Here is a 13574-nt window from a genome sequence, read left to right on the forward strand (position 1 = left end):
TGTGAGATGATCCGCCTGTCACAAAGCAAACTCTGCAGCACATTATACAGCGGACCCGCTGCCAATCTGCGCGTCTCACGCTGAAGGAACAGCGGCAGCCGAGCCGTGTGAATCGACCATTGTCCACTTCCAACACCTGGAGACTGCGCCATGTTTCACAGAGACCCACTTCTGTCACTCAAAGCATGAAACCACAAAGGGCGAAACAATGATCCATAGAAATAACATGTCAGAGCCAGAAACACAATCTGATGGGGAGTTGTTCTAACTGACAATCAGCGAACACACCGCGGGCCAGTTTCAAACAGACCTGTTCACTGCACCAAGATTTCACCTGTTTACAACCCGCGCGGTGCTGGCGACCAGGCTGAACATTTTAAGAAACTTAGCAAATAATTAGAAACGAAGCCCAAACCTAAACATTCAGCAGAGGGATCGACACTTAAGCTGTCTGGCCCAGTTAGTCAGGAATTTCTGATTTGACAGTTATTAATCAGTTTAGTGTCGAGCGATTAAATTAATTTCTTGGTCTATTCGACATAATTCTTCTCGAAATGCAATCTCCTGAGTTTAGACGAAGGCGGAGATTAGGGAACATCCAATTTTAACTATAAGAAGTTGATTACAATGGTTACAAGTAGAAACAAGTCGATGTAAATTGATAACTCCACTGGAACAATTGAATCGATTCTTAATAATTAATTCTGATTAAAACCTGATTATGACAGTGTCATCACATAACGTGGGATGTATAGCCCACTTTCTGGGCGATCGCTGCTATTCAAACAAGCATCAAGTTTCAAACCCATTAACAGGGCGTAACCCGAAACTGACAATAGGCATCCGTGCGATTCCCGGTAACTGATTCATTTCCGATGGTTAAAGTAGGCCAACATTTTCAGGGCTGGTCGTGCGGACCGGGAATCCAGGGGAGTGTTGTTTAAATTTCTGGGAGCGTCCGGAAACGTCAAAAACTATCAAGGTAGCAGCAGATATAAATGTTAACACACTGCACGAGTTCTCAGCACAACCGGCATTTCATTGCAAGGTAAGGCAACCTTCATTTATGATCATTTAAATAGCATGGAGACATTGTCAATGGGACCGCGACTGATCTCCGCGCTGACTTCAAACTCTATCAATCTCATTCGCGACATTAACAACAACAAACTCAACATGAGTTTGTCACCTTTAATTGAGTTTCAGTTTCAATCTGGACGCCTGTTCCTTTGATTCTGGGTTGAGGTCCATTTCTCTATACATTCGTTATTGAACTCATATTAACTTGCAGCTGGTTATTTCGTTCACACGCATTAACAACTGAAACTAGAACTGCGGTTGACCGTAACTACAACGGATGATACCAATATACAGCAATTTACCTCGTTAAACCTGCCTAGTTACACTTGTTCAATTTTTTGGTGAGATCGTACCTGGGGTATCGTGGACAGCTTTGGTCTCCGCATTTAAGAAAGGGTGTACATGTATTGGACACTGTGCAGTGAAGCCTCACTAAACTGGTCCCTGGAATGAGAGGGATCTCCTATGTTGAGAGGCTGAGTAAATTGGGTCTATGTTCTCTTGAATTTGGAATAATCAGAGATGATCTCATTGAAACCTATAAGATTCTGAAGGGCTTTGATGGGGTAGACGCTGAGAGATTGTTTCCAATGGTCGGGGAGTCTAAAACACGGGGACAAAGTCTCAGGATAAGGAGCTGATCACTTGGAACTGAGATGAGGAGAAATTTCTTTGGAACTCTCTACCGCAGAGGGTTGTGGATGTTCCATGGTTGAATACATATAAGGTTGAGATAGACAGATTTTTAGTGTCTCGTGGAACTAAGGGATATGGGGAGCAGGTGGGTAAATAGAGTTGAAGCCCAAGATCAGCCATGAACATATTGAATGGTGGGGCAGATTTGATGGGCCGAATGGTCCACTCCACCTCTTATTCCTTATATTCTTCCGTTTAGTGAAGGATCTAAATTAAAGATGAGCAATTTTTAACTTGTGCATCATTACCGGGAAGCTGTTCCCATAACAATAGGGGCAAGAGCAACTGTTTGTCTGTCTAGGCACACACCTTCTTCAATATGGCTCCTGTAGGTTGAGATAATTGGTCTTTATCCCTTGGAGTTCAGAAGAATGAGAGGTGATCTTATTGAAACAGATAAGATTCTGAGAGGGACTTGTCAGGGTGGATAGTGAGAAGATGTCTCCCCTCGTGAGGGAATCTAGAACCAGGGGGCACGGTACAAAAATGAAGGGTCTCCCAAGGCAGAAATGAGAAGAAATGTTTCCTCTCGGAGGGTCGTGAGCCTCTGGAACTCTCTCCCCCAGGGAGCGGTGGAGGCTGGGCCATTGAACACTGTTAAGGCAGAGGTAGGTAGATTCTTCTTGAAGAAGGGAGACAAAAGTTACCGGGAATTGAGACACAACCAGATCAGCCATGACCTTATGGAACGGTGCAGCAGGCTGGAGGGGCCGAAGGGCCTCCTCTTGCTCCTAATTCGCATGTTGGTCTGTGCGGTTTGTGTCGGAAGACAGAACTCCAATACAGGTTTCGCTTGATGAATTGGAACATATGTTTCCTCCTCCGATTCCCTCCGGTTCCCAGTGATTTTTTTTTTCTCTCTCTCTGTAGAGGGTTTATCCTTCTGTCGCTCCTTGCTTCCCGTCAGCCTCCAATGTCTCGCTCAGGCAATTTAGACAATTCCCTGTAAAGTCGTTTACAGGCCACTCAACCTCTCCTGTTAAATACAAATCCATCTTTCGATTTGTTTTAGCCCCGAGCAGGTTAAATGCAGAGCATCTGGGTCCCCTTTCCCAGCCGGGAATAATCACTTGTCAGTTGCTGCCACTTTGCAGACTTGACGAATAATCCCTGCTTACAGATTGTGTTGAAAACTCAGAGGCCTCGACACCGCCGCACACGTTGTCCTCATTCAAACAGACCAAAACCCGAAAGATTAACAATTAGAATAGAGCTGACCGGTTGGTTTAAGATATCTCTTCAGATAATTTAGCGGAAAAAAACCCATCCTCTTATTCGCCTTAACCGTGTAAACGCAACTTGAAATGCCAAGGGGGAGTTTAGACTATTAAACATACGGGGTACCCCCCACCCCTCAGTGTCGCTTCAAAGTCTTCGCAAATCAAATTTGGAATTTTGAGTTGAACTCATCAGATTATCCCTGCACTTGCGCCACCTGCTGCCGGGAAAGCGACACAACTTTGGGATCGGTGGCAATTGCGAAAGTTTTCGAAGCTATAGACATTTTACTCAGGCGGGTTAAAAATCACGACCAGGAAGATGTTTTCTGGGGTGGGGGGAATCAGGCAGCGGGGTTTTATTGAAGGCGCAGTAATGAAACGTGACACTTGGTCCAAATCACGCCACAATTACAAAGAAGGGTGAATAAAACCGCAGCAGGGTTATATGGTCCCTGCGTTTAAAAATGCACAGACATTGTTAACAGGATGTTGCCCAACACCTTTGTGATTTCTGAACAAACGAATTGCCCGCGGGCAATCTGGCCTCGGTGTGGAGGTCTGGAGTACTGTGCAGGGTTTTGGTCCCATTGTTTGAAAGAATATGTAATTGCATTAGAAGCAGTTCAGGGAAGATTCACTCGACCCATTTGTGGGATGAGCAGCTTATCTTATGGAGGAAAGGGTGAGCAGGTCGGGCCTATACCCAGCCGGGTTTAGAAGAATGACAGGTGATCTTATTGGAAAGTGCAAGGCCCCAAGGGGACTTCGCAGGGCGGGTATCAGGAGAATGTTTCCTCCTGTGGGAGAGACTGGAACTGGCAAAGTTTAAAAAAACAACGAGGGGCCTCACTTTTAAGATGGAGGAGGAGAGAATTTGTTCTGTCAGAGAGTCGTGAGCCTGTGGGATTCTCTTCGCCACAGAACAGTGGAGGTCGGATCATTGAATAGATTCAAGGCTGAGTTAGACAGATTTTTGATAGCTGAGGGGTTAAAGGGTTATTGGGGGGGGTGGGGGGGGGATGCAGGCAGGAAAGGGGAGTTAAGGTCACAATTAGATCAGTTATGATCTTACTGAATGGCAGTGTAGGGTTTACGAGGCGAATGGTCTGCTCCTGCTCCAAAGTCTTGTGTTAATACTTTTGAATGTTGACTTGTGACTATGCTGAGTCCCAGCAATAATACCCATGTTGGGAACTCACTAGCTAGTACACATTGGATCTTTGTTTCCTCACGGCCGCCCATGAATGGTGGTTCTATTCTGATTTATAGCTGCTCATGACCCAAATATTTCGAATGCGGGAGGGTTAGTGGAAGGTTAGTGCATATCTGGAATTTATTGCCTCAATGCATCGAAGTGGCAGCTCCGTTTAGCGTACATCACTGAAGGAACCCATTCACCTCATTGTATCTGTGCTATCTGGAAAAGAATTACCCTGTGTAATCCCACTTTCCAGCACGTGCTCTTTCTCCCTCCTGGCTATGCATTTCAAATGTTTTTTTTGTGATGTGATGAGGGTTTTAGTCTCCACCACCCTTTCAGACGGTGAGTTCCAGATCCCCACAATCATCTGGATGAAAAGAATCTCCTCAACTTTAGCCTAATCCTTCTACCAATTATTTACATCTCTGCCTCTTGGTTATTGACCCCTCTGCAATGGGAGTAGGCCTTTCCTACCCGATATTCACGATGCATTTCATTCAGCATAATTTAACCTTCTCTCAGCCTCTCCTGCTTCAAAGAGTATAACCCAAGCAGGTCCATTCTTTCCTCATAGCTAATGTTCTCAAGTTCTGGCCACACCCTCGTGAATCTTCTCTGCAACCATTGATTAAAATTCTTTCACGGGATGTGGGCGTCACACATAAGATCAGTATTTCTTGCCCATCCCTAACTACCCTTGAACTGTGTGCCTTGCTCAGCCATTTCAGAGAGGCAGTTAAGAATCAACCACATTGCTGTGGGTCTGGATTCACATGTAGGCCAGACGAGGTAAGGGCAGAAATGTCCTGCCCGAAAGGACTTTAGTGAACCAGATGTTCTTTTTTGAATAATCAGAGAATCATAGAGGTCTACAGCACAGAAAAAGGCCCTTTGGCCCATCGAATCTGCACCAGTCAAACAAGTACCTAACTATTCTAATCCCATTTTCCAGCACTAGGCCCATAGCCCTGTATGCCAGGGCATCGTAAGTGCACATCCAAATACTTCTTCAATGTAATCAGGGTTAATTTATGATCGTTTCATGGTCAGCATCACAGATGGTGGGATTTCATATTCCCGATGTATTATTTGAATTAATGGTGGGATTTGATCTGTATCCCCAGAGCATTTGGCCTCTGGATTAGTGGCCAGTAACATTACTGTTATGGCACTGCCTCCCCACACTTCCTGTAATGTGCTAGCTGTGGCCTAACTAATGTTTCAGTGCAAGCCAGTGAAGCCTAGCACATGCTGGAAGAACAGCATCTTTTGATGAGGCATTTTGCAGCCTCCTGGAGTCAACAACTGCTGACCATAAACTCTGTCCTCCGTATTAATTGATATCCCCGAGTACCTTTCTATGATTATTCTCATGTTTTTGCTTTCAAATTGCACTGATGTTTATTCTGCTATTAACACGTTCTACTATTTCGCTTTCAGCCAGTTGATGACCTTTATTCTGCTGTTAACACCTACTCTGGTTCAATGTTTTGCCTGGTCTGAAGGTTATTAGCTATGAGGAGAGGTTAGAGAAACTCGGATTGTTCTCCCTAAAGCGACGAAAATTCACGGGCCACTTGATGGAAGTTTACAAAATTATGAGTGGTATGGACAGAGTAGATAGTCAGAAGCTTTTACCCAGGGTGGACGAGTCAATTACTAGGGAACGTAGATTTAAGGTGAGAGGAGAAAACTATAGAGGAGATGTGCAGGGCAAGTTTTTTTTACGCAGAGCGTAGTGAGTGTCTGGAATTTGCTGCCACAGGAGGTGGTGGAAGCAGGTACGATAGTGGGGTTTAAGAGGCAGCTTGACAAATACATGAATAGGATGGGAATAGAGGGATACGGACCCCGGAAGTGCAAAATGTTTTAGTTGACGGGCAATATGATCGGGGCAGGCTTGGAGGGCCGAAGGGCCTCTTCCTGTGCTGTACTTTTCTCTGTTCTTTGTTTTGTTTCTTTAGCACTACGATTCCCACTCTCTTTGCCTTTTGTTCATGACATCTTTATAATTTAATCTCTCCACACCCTCTTATCTATCGCTGACCTTTTCTCTTTCTCCACCTGCCTCTCCCCACTTTCTGAACATCACAGTGCCCATCACATTTCCGTCTCTTTCCAGCTCTGAAGAAGAGTCGCACGGACTCGAAACGTTAACTCTGTTTCTCTCTCCACAGATGCTGCCGGACCTGCTGAGATCTCCCAGCATGTTCTCTTTTTATTCCAATATCTCAAGTGCAGAGGCTGAGCTATAGTTCTTCATCTCTGACATGGTGTTTGTAAATCTACACGGGACGTCCTCCATGTGTTTCATCTGCATTGTATAACGGAGACGGAGACTCGCTAGCTGAGTCCTTACACGTGATAGTTAAAAAAAAGTGCATTGATTCTTTACTCTTGCACTCCGTGTCCCGATTTACAAAATGCGATTTTCAAGGCTCTACCAGTTGGGGTGGCGCTATTTTCTAGGGGATTAGGTAGCTCAGTTGTTAGTTGATATATTAACTTTCCCGTTTCCTGTTCTAGAGCAGCAATGAAAGAGCCGAAAATGAGATTCATACTCATGTGTTATGGTAAGTACTTCAAAATGTCAGCTTTTACTGCACCTGATTTTATTGCCGTGGCAAATATTACAGACAAACCTTCGAGAGGTGAAGTTAGCATTTGCCGCCCACACCGCACACCCCCCACCCCTCCCGCCCCCTCCCACCGCTAAACCCACGGCTGAAATCCGGGTGCCTTGCAGCTGCTGCTGGGAGCGGCGCTTCTAAAACCAGGTGCAGGCTCAGAAGGGCCGAAAGGCCTACTCCCGCTCCTAGTTTCTATGTATTGCGGGTAACCCGGGCTTTTCATTCGTTGAGTCTTAATTCTCGGTTAGAGACAAGCAAAAGCCACCCCGCGGCACGGAGCGGAGCACAGTTGATATGGAGAGTGGGCTGGTTCCTGCTTCAGTGGCTGGGGCGGAATTACCCAGCTCACCTCCAAACCTGGGTCCTTTCAGCCGGTGGATTGATCCTGGGGTTTTGATTCGGAACTTCAGAGCCACTCGGCTGGTTCCGGCTCCGGCTTCCCCAAAATAACGGCCCCCATTCAAACCAACTCCCTCAGAGCAAACATTCCCTTTAGCCCCTGACCAAGGTGACAAGGAATGGGGACGTGTCTGCAGCGTGGCGGCGGCAGGGGGTTCCCCTCATTCCCATTTCCCAGTGGCTTTCCTAATCCGCTGGGCTCCAAGTCCTCGGCCCTCACCCTACACCAGGCTCCGGGATTCATGGAACAAAAGCAGAAAGGGCTGGGGGAAGGTCCGGCAGCAGCTGTGGAGGGAGGGGGCAGAGATAACGTTTGGAGTCCGTGTGTGACTCTTGCTGAGAACCGAGGAGAGGTAAGGATGTGGTGAGCTGCCTCCAGCAGAGATTCATGGATCGGTTTTATCAGCTGAGCGAGGTCCAGGAGGGTCAGGAGTTCAGCTCTTGCGGCGAAACTCCCCTTGGCCAGTGGGTGCAGCGTCTTCCATTCCGCACGGGTCTGGATTGGAGGCGAACATTAGGGCCGAATAGTTTCATTCGAGGGACTCGTGTCTGTCCCCGTCCATGTTATTAAAAAATAGTTACATCTGTTTCATGGGTTTCCTTCTCACCGCAGCTCTACTCACGGAAGCGGCAAGATGGGCACATTGTGCGGGTAAGAAGCTTTTATATCGATTTTTTTATGTAAAGAAAGGAGGGAACGCCTCGCGGCCGATTTTAAACCTGCTCAAGTGACATGGTCTCGAGTGAATTAAAATCTGTCACAACTGGGAGGAGAGAGTCCAGAAAACAGGAAGAGCAGAAAGAGAGAGAGAGTCGGAAAGAGAGAGAGAGAGAGGGCGGGGGTGGGGGCGGTGTGCAAGAGAGAAAGATCGGGAAAGAGAGAGCGAAGGAAAGAGAGAGAGAGATCGGGTAAAGAGAGAGATCGGGAAAGAGAGAGAGAGCGGGTAAGACAGAGAGAGCTGGAAAGAAAGAGAGCGGGAAAGAGAGAGAGAGATCGGGAAAGAGAGAGAGAGAGCGGGTAAGACAGAGAGAGCTGGAAAGAAAGAGAGCGGGAAAGGGAGAGAGAGCGAGCTGGAAAGAGAGATAGAGATCAGAAAAGGGAGAGAGATCGGGAAGGGAGAGAGAGATCGGGAAGGGAGAGAGAGACCTGGAATGAGAGAGAGAGATCGGAAAAGAGAGAGAGAGAGCGGGAAAGAGAGAGAGATCGGGAAAGAGAGAGAGATCGGGAAAGAGAGAGAGAGAGCGGGAAAGACAGAGAGAGCTGGAAAGAAAGAGAGCGGGAAAGGGAGAGAGAGCGAGCTGGAAAGAGAGAGAGATTGGGAAAGGGAGATAGAGCGGGAAAGGGTGAAAACGTGTGAGAGAAGTAGAAACAGAGACTTGTGTATAGAGATGGAAGCAAATAGAGGCGGAATCAGTAAAAAAGATGGAAACGGAGAAATAGATAGAGAAAGAGGGGTAAAGAGGAACTGACAGTAACAAGGAAGATAAAAGCGATAGACAAAAGGGGTAAACACAATGAGGGATAAAGGGATTGATAGAATCAGTGTATTCAAATAGAACGAGGCGCAGAGAGTGTGAGAGAAAGCGAGAGAGAGAGATAGACAGAGAGAAACAGAAAAGGGGAGAGAGAGACACACACACACACCGACACACCTAGAGAGAGGCAGAGAGAGAGAGAGAGGGAGGTAGACGGACAAAGTGAGAGAGAGAGAGGCGGAGGGGGAGAGACAGAGAGAGAGAGAAAAGAAAGAAACAGACAAGACTGAAAGATAGGACCAGACCCTCGGTAAAAGGAAATATTAGCCCCGGGGATTTCAGCCACTCTCCAGCTCATCTTCATAACCTCATCACTAAAGTTAACAATCGGGAAAGTTCATCTGATTTGTGAATTCCACTCGTTCCCAGAGGGAAGAGACCCCGCTCACTGTGTCCTCTCTCTCAGATTTAATTCATAATCCGCTTCAGGCCGCCTCCCAGCCACCGCGATGCTTAAACCGAAGCGAAATATTGAGAATGCGCCTCTTATGTGTTCACAGAGGATCACTTCTATCCATTTGGCAGAGAAGCCGGAGATGTCGCCAATCCGAAACTGGATGACGGCGGATCACCGGAAATTGACATTTCAACGAATTTTCCATTCTTCGAAACATCTCACAACTCCTTATATGTGCGTAAATCAGCGGGGGTGGGGGGAGGGAAGGGGAGTTGATATGGGCTGTAAATCCCCCAGGTTAGTGTGGGGTTGAGATATCCCCCTGCAATATTGACTGGGCTGTATTAAACGGTAAACAGACTCACGGGTTAGTGTTGAATAGCGTCACAACGATGTAAGTGCTCTCACGCTGCAACACCGGTCAGCCACTATCATCAACTGAGGTCCCTGCTTTAGAGAGGCTACCGGGGCAGAATCTAAAGCAGATTTAACTGGGAACTGAGACGAGCATCCAACTCCGATTAAGGAGGCAGACACGGACACCAAAGAGGAACCGAACTGGGCCCATTCAGGGACATTGCAAACCGCCTCGGACCTGATGTGGTCGCGGGGAACCCTTCAGCCCATCGGAGCCAGCAGCAAGATGCCTGGCTTCGCGCCATTTGGAAATCAGTGGTCCTCCCCCCTGCACAGTCCCCCGGCCTCGACTTCTCCCCTACCTCCTGCCTTGCTTTACCACAATCCCACCGCTCCCCCCACCCCACAACCCCCCCCAGCACCCGCCCCCGCCTCCCCCCCTTCCCGCCCTCTCCCGCGTCGCCCGTTATAAAATCCCGCCTAGCGGTTCGGACGCCCATTTGCAGGGGCATCCGGTTAAAATCGCACTCGGGCCGGCGACTGTTTTACACAGACTGACTGACCATGAGGATCTATCCGGTTGGGCGAGATTTGGTGGGTTTTTTTTTTAATTATTTTTGCTGCCAGACTCCGGCGTGAGAGGCGCCGCCATGTGTTGTTGAGCTGTTGGTTCTCCTTGTCCATCCTCAGGTGAACAACAACGGCGTGGTGTCGTTCGGTAGTCGCGTGTCCCAGTACACACCCAACACCTTCCCTCTCCTGGACGGCCGCGCTTTCATCGCTCCGTTCTGGGGCGATGTCGACAATCGAATTTCAGGAACCATCTATTACCGAGACACCAGGGATGCGAGCCTATTACGGAGAGCCACGGCCGACATCAATAAGTATGCACCCGGGCTCAGTTTCGAAGCGCAGTGGGTATTTGTCGCCACTTGGGATCGAGTTGCTTTCTACGGATCTCAAACATCCAAGGTGAGAATTCTGCTGTCAATAGCCCCCGTGCGGCTGAAATGCAGCCCAGTCTTGCACCGCAACCGGCTGGAGATCACAGGTCAGCGTCTTCCTTTCGCCTCAGGAGACCCGGGTTGCGAATCCACTCATTGCTCCCAGGACTGAAACATTCTCTGTCTGTTCGGGCCCCCGAATATCCTCAATTTCCCCCAGCCCCGGTCCGCATGCAAAAAAAAAAAAAATAAGACCCGCCCCTAATTTAAATTTCACACAAGAGCCAATGAAAATGGTTGGACTGGAAATTGAGAATGTTCGCACTAATCTTAGGCTGGGTGGAGTTAACCTGAATGTACGTTGTTGATGTTTATTCAACAGCCCCGTACATCTGATTGGATAGAGACGGACTGCTGTTATCAGATTACCTTCAGGGGTAGAAATGTGATGCCAAACAATATAATCACTGCAGCAAAACATTGTCAGCTCGCTGGTGGTAAATAGCCGATCTGAGTGATGGAAAAGTCACGGGGAGATATTGAGTGGGACGGCCTTGCTCTACAGCAAGAACAAAGAAATGCTTGTATTTCTATAGCGCCTTCCAAGGCCTCCGGGCGTCTCAAAGAGCATTACAGCCAATGAAGTCACTTCGAAGTGTGGTCATTGGTCACTGATGCGATGCGGTAAATGCGGCAGCCAATTTACATACAGCAAGATCCCACAGGCAGAATGTGATGATGACATCATTTGGTAGTGTGATTTGTTTTTTTTTGGAAGATTAGTGTTGACCTCCGGACATCCGGACATTGGTGAGAACTTCAACAATCTCCCCCCGCCGACCACCACCACCACCACCCCCCAACCCCACCAACACTCCTGCCCACTCGCCCTTCCGACCCTCTCTCTTCGAAAAGATGCCAAGGGATCTTTGCATCGACCTTAGAGGCAAAACGAGCTCTCAGTTGAGTGTCTCACCCAAAAGTCAGCACCTGGCAGCTAGTGGAGCTCAGGATTGCACTGACGCGTCAGCCGAGGTGATTGTGTTCACGTCGCGGGGCTGGGACCTGAATCCACCACTTCCCGACCAGAGGGCGCCCGACTGCTGCCCAGGGCAGGAGATGGGGCCTCAGACCCCTCCATGGGTGCCCATCCCACTGAGCTAAACACAGAGTAATAGGAAAGAAGCGAGCAGGGCCGACGGTTAATCACGGCTGTACACTGGCACACGGTCAGAGTTTAGCCCAACCAACCGGTACAGATGCCTGTCTAACACCCTGTCAATTTCCCAGTTCGATCGCTCTACACACAACTTGTGGGGCTGAAACAGGTTTCGCTTCCCGTACAAATTCAAACTTTTTAATGTTTAGTCACAGTTAACACCAGGGCGAGTATTCAATGTCAGGACCATTTGATATTCCAGGTTAACAGCTTTCAGGCGGTGTTGATCACGGATGGATTCCAGTCCTTCATTATACTGAACTATGGAGATATCCAATGGACAACCGGGTTAGCGAGTGGCGGCAACGCTCGCACTGGACTAGGTGGAACAGCGGCACAGGTGAACAGATGTTTGCATGTTTGAAGTCTTCGCCCTGCGCTCCGGGCGGAACCGGAAACTGACGGATTCGGAGCATCCGCCATTCTACACCCCGCCCAAATTTGCCTTCAGTTAAAGTCCCAGTGAGTAGGGATTCGGGAACACCTGTCAGAGCAATAAGTAGCACAAGCAGGTCTTCTCGTTCTATCCGCGCCCGACGCTTCAGGTCCCCTGAAGGTCCATCTTTGGCAACTCCCCTTCTCCATTCACATTCTGCCCTATGACGTTGTCCGGTTCCATATATACACCGAGAGCATCCATCGGTACCTCTCCAACCCCTCTGCCCTGTCAGGATACGTCTTCGAAATCCTGTTCTGGGTGAGCTGACTATATCCCCATTTAAACATTGGGAAGATTGAAGCTATTGTCTTTGGTCTCCACCACAAACCACCATGTCATTGGGCACCGATTCCACCCCCCACCAACCCCCCCGGCTGGTACCTGGCTGCGGGCAGCCGCCGCTTCTCAGATGATTCTGACCCTTAATCTCTCGCACAATCCCCTGCCTCAACTCATCTGTGCTCAAAGCCTCACCCACACTGTTGCCATGGGAGACTCTATCATTCCAAGGTTATTGTAAGCTTCTTCCTGCCCTGACTGCTTAGCAGACTTTATCCGGCTGAATCTTATCTCAGTTGTGATTTTGGAATGGTAACAGGTCCATCTGTCCATTGAAGAGCGGTCATAGGGACTCGAAACGTTAACCCTGCTTCTCCGTCCACAGATGATGTCAGGTCTGCTGAGCTTTCCCGACATTTTCTGTTTTTTTCTTGTTGTATCTGTCGATTGCCTGTGTGTGATTTGCCTCTCTGTCCTTCTGTTCATCAACTGTTGGCATGTCGTCTGTTTTCCAACCATGTACCTTTCATACATATGTCTCAGTCGTCTGTCGTTTGCCTGCCATTTGTCTGTTTGTCGTCTGCCTGTTTTTGTCTGCCTGCCGTTGCCCATCTATCTGTTGTTTGTCATTTGTTAGTCTGCCTGTCATTTGTCTGTCGTCTGACTGTCTGTCGTTTGTCTGCCCATCATTTGCCTGTCGTCTTCCTGTCTTTCGTCTATTCTCTGCTTCTGGTTTGCCTGTCTTCTGTGTGTTTGTAGCTTGTCTGCCGTCTGCTTGTCTTTTGCCTGTTGTCTATTGTTTGTCTGTTGTATGTCCATCAGCAGATTTACTGGTTTCTGTGTGCCTGTAGTTTGCCTGTTTTCTGTCGTTTGTCTACCACCTGTCTGCTGTTTGTCTGTTGTCTGTGTGCCTGTCGTTTGTCTGTTGCCTATCTGTCTTTTGTCTGTCATATGACTGTCTGTCATTTGTATTTCATCTGTCGGCCTGTCGTTTGTTTGTTGTCTGTCGTCTGCCCGTCTGATGATTTTCTCCTTTTGTTTGTCTGTCTTTTGCATGTTGCCTCTCTGTCTGTCGCCTATCCTTCTGTCGTTGACTGTTGTCTATCTGTCTGCCTGCAGTTTATTTGCCTGTGTGCCTGTAGTTTGTCTATTTGTCTTTCTGCCTGTATTTTCTCTG

The 13574-nt window shown here is 48.1% G+C and overlaps 1 protein-coding gene across 1 annotated transcript in view; it reads left to right on the forward strand.

Moving 5' to 3' along the window:
• Nucleotides 1–3189: 3189 nt before the first annotated feature.
• The window catches only part of LOC121274109 (alpha-tectorin-like), a gene marked incomplete at its 5' end in the record, with an annotated part of 78189 nt that continues 67804 nt past the window's right edge, over nucleotides 3190–13574 (forward strand). The window contains 5 exons of the mRNA XM_041181263.1: nucleotides 3190–3289; nucleotides 6724–6770; nucleotides 9263–9393; nucleotides 10207–10488; nucleotides 11882–12019. Of these exons, the coding sequence (XP_041037197.1) occupies nucleotides 3190–3289; nucleotides 6724–6770; nucleotides 9263–9393; nucleotides 10207–10488; nucleotides 11882–12019 (698 nt within the window). The remainder of the gene's footprint in view (nucleotides 3290–6723; nucleotides 6771–9262; nucleotides 9394–10206; nucleotides 10489–11881; nucleotides 12020–13574) is intronic.

Source organism: Carcharodon carcharias (assembly GCF_017639515.1).
Source record: "Carcharodon carcharias isolate sCarCar2 chromosome 29 unlocalized genomic scaffold, sCarCar2.pri SUPER_29_unloc_6, whole genome shotgun sequence".
Taxonomy (NCBI): domain Eukaryota; kingdom Metazoa; phylum Chordata; class Chondrichthyes; order Lamniformes; family Lamnidae; genus Carcharodon; species Carcharodon carcharias.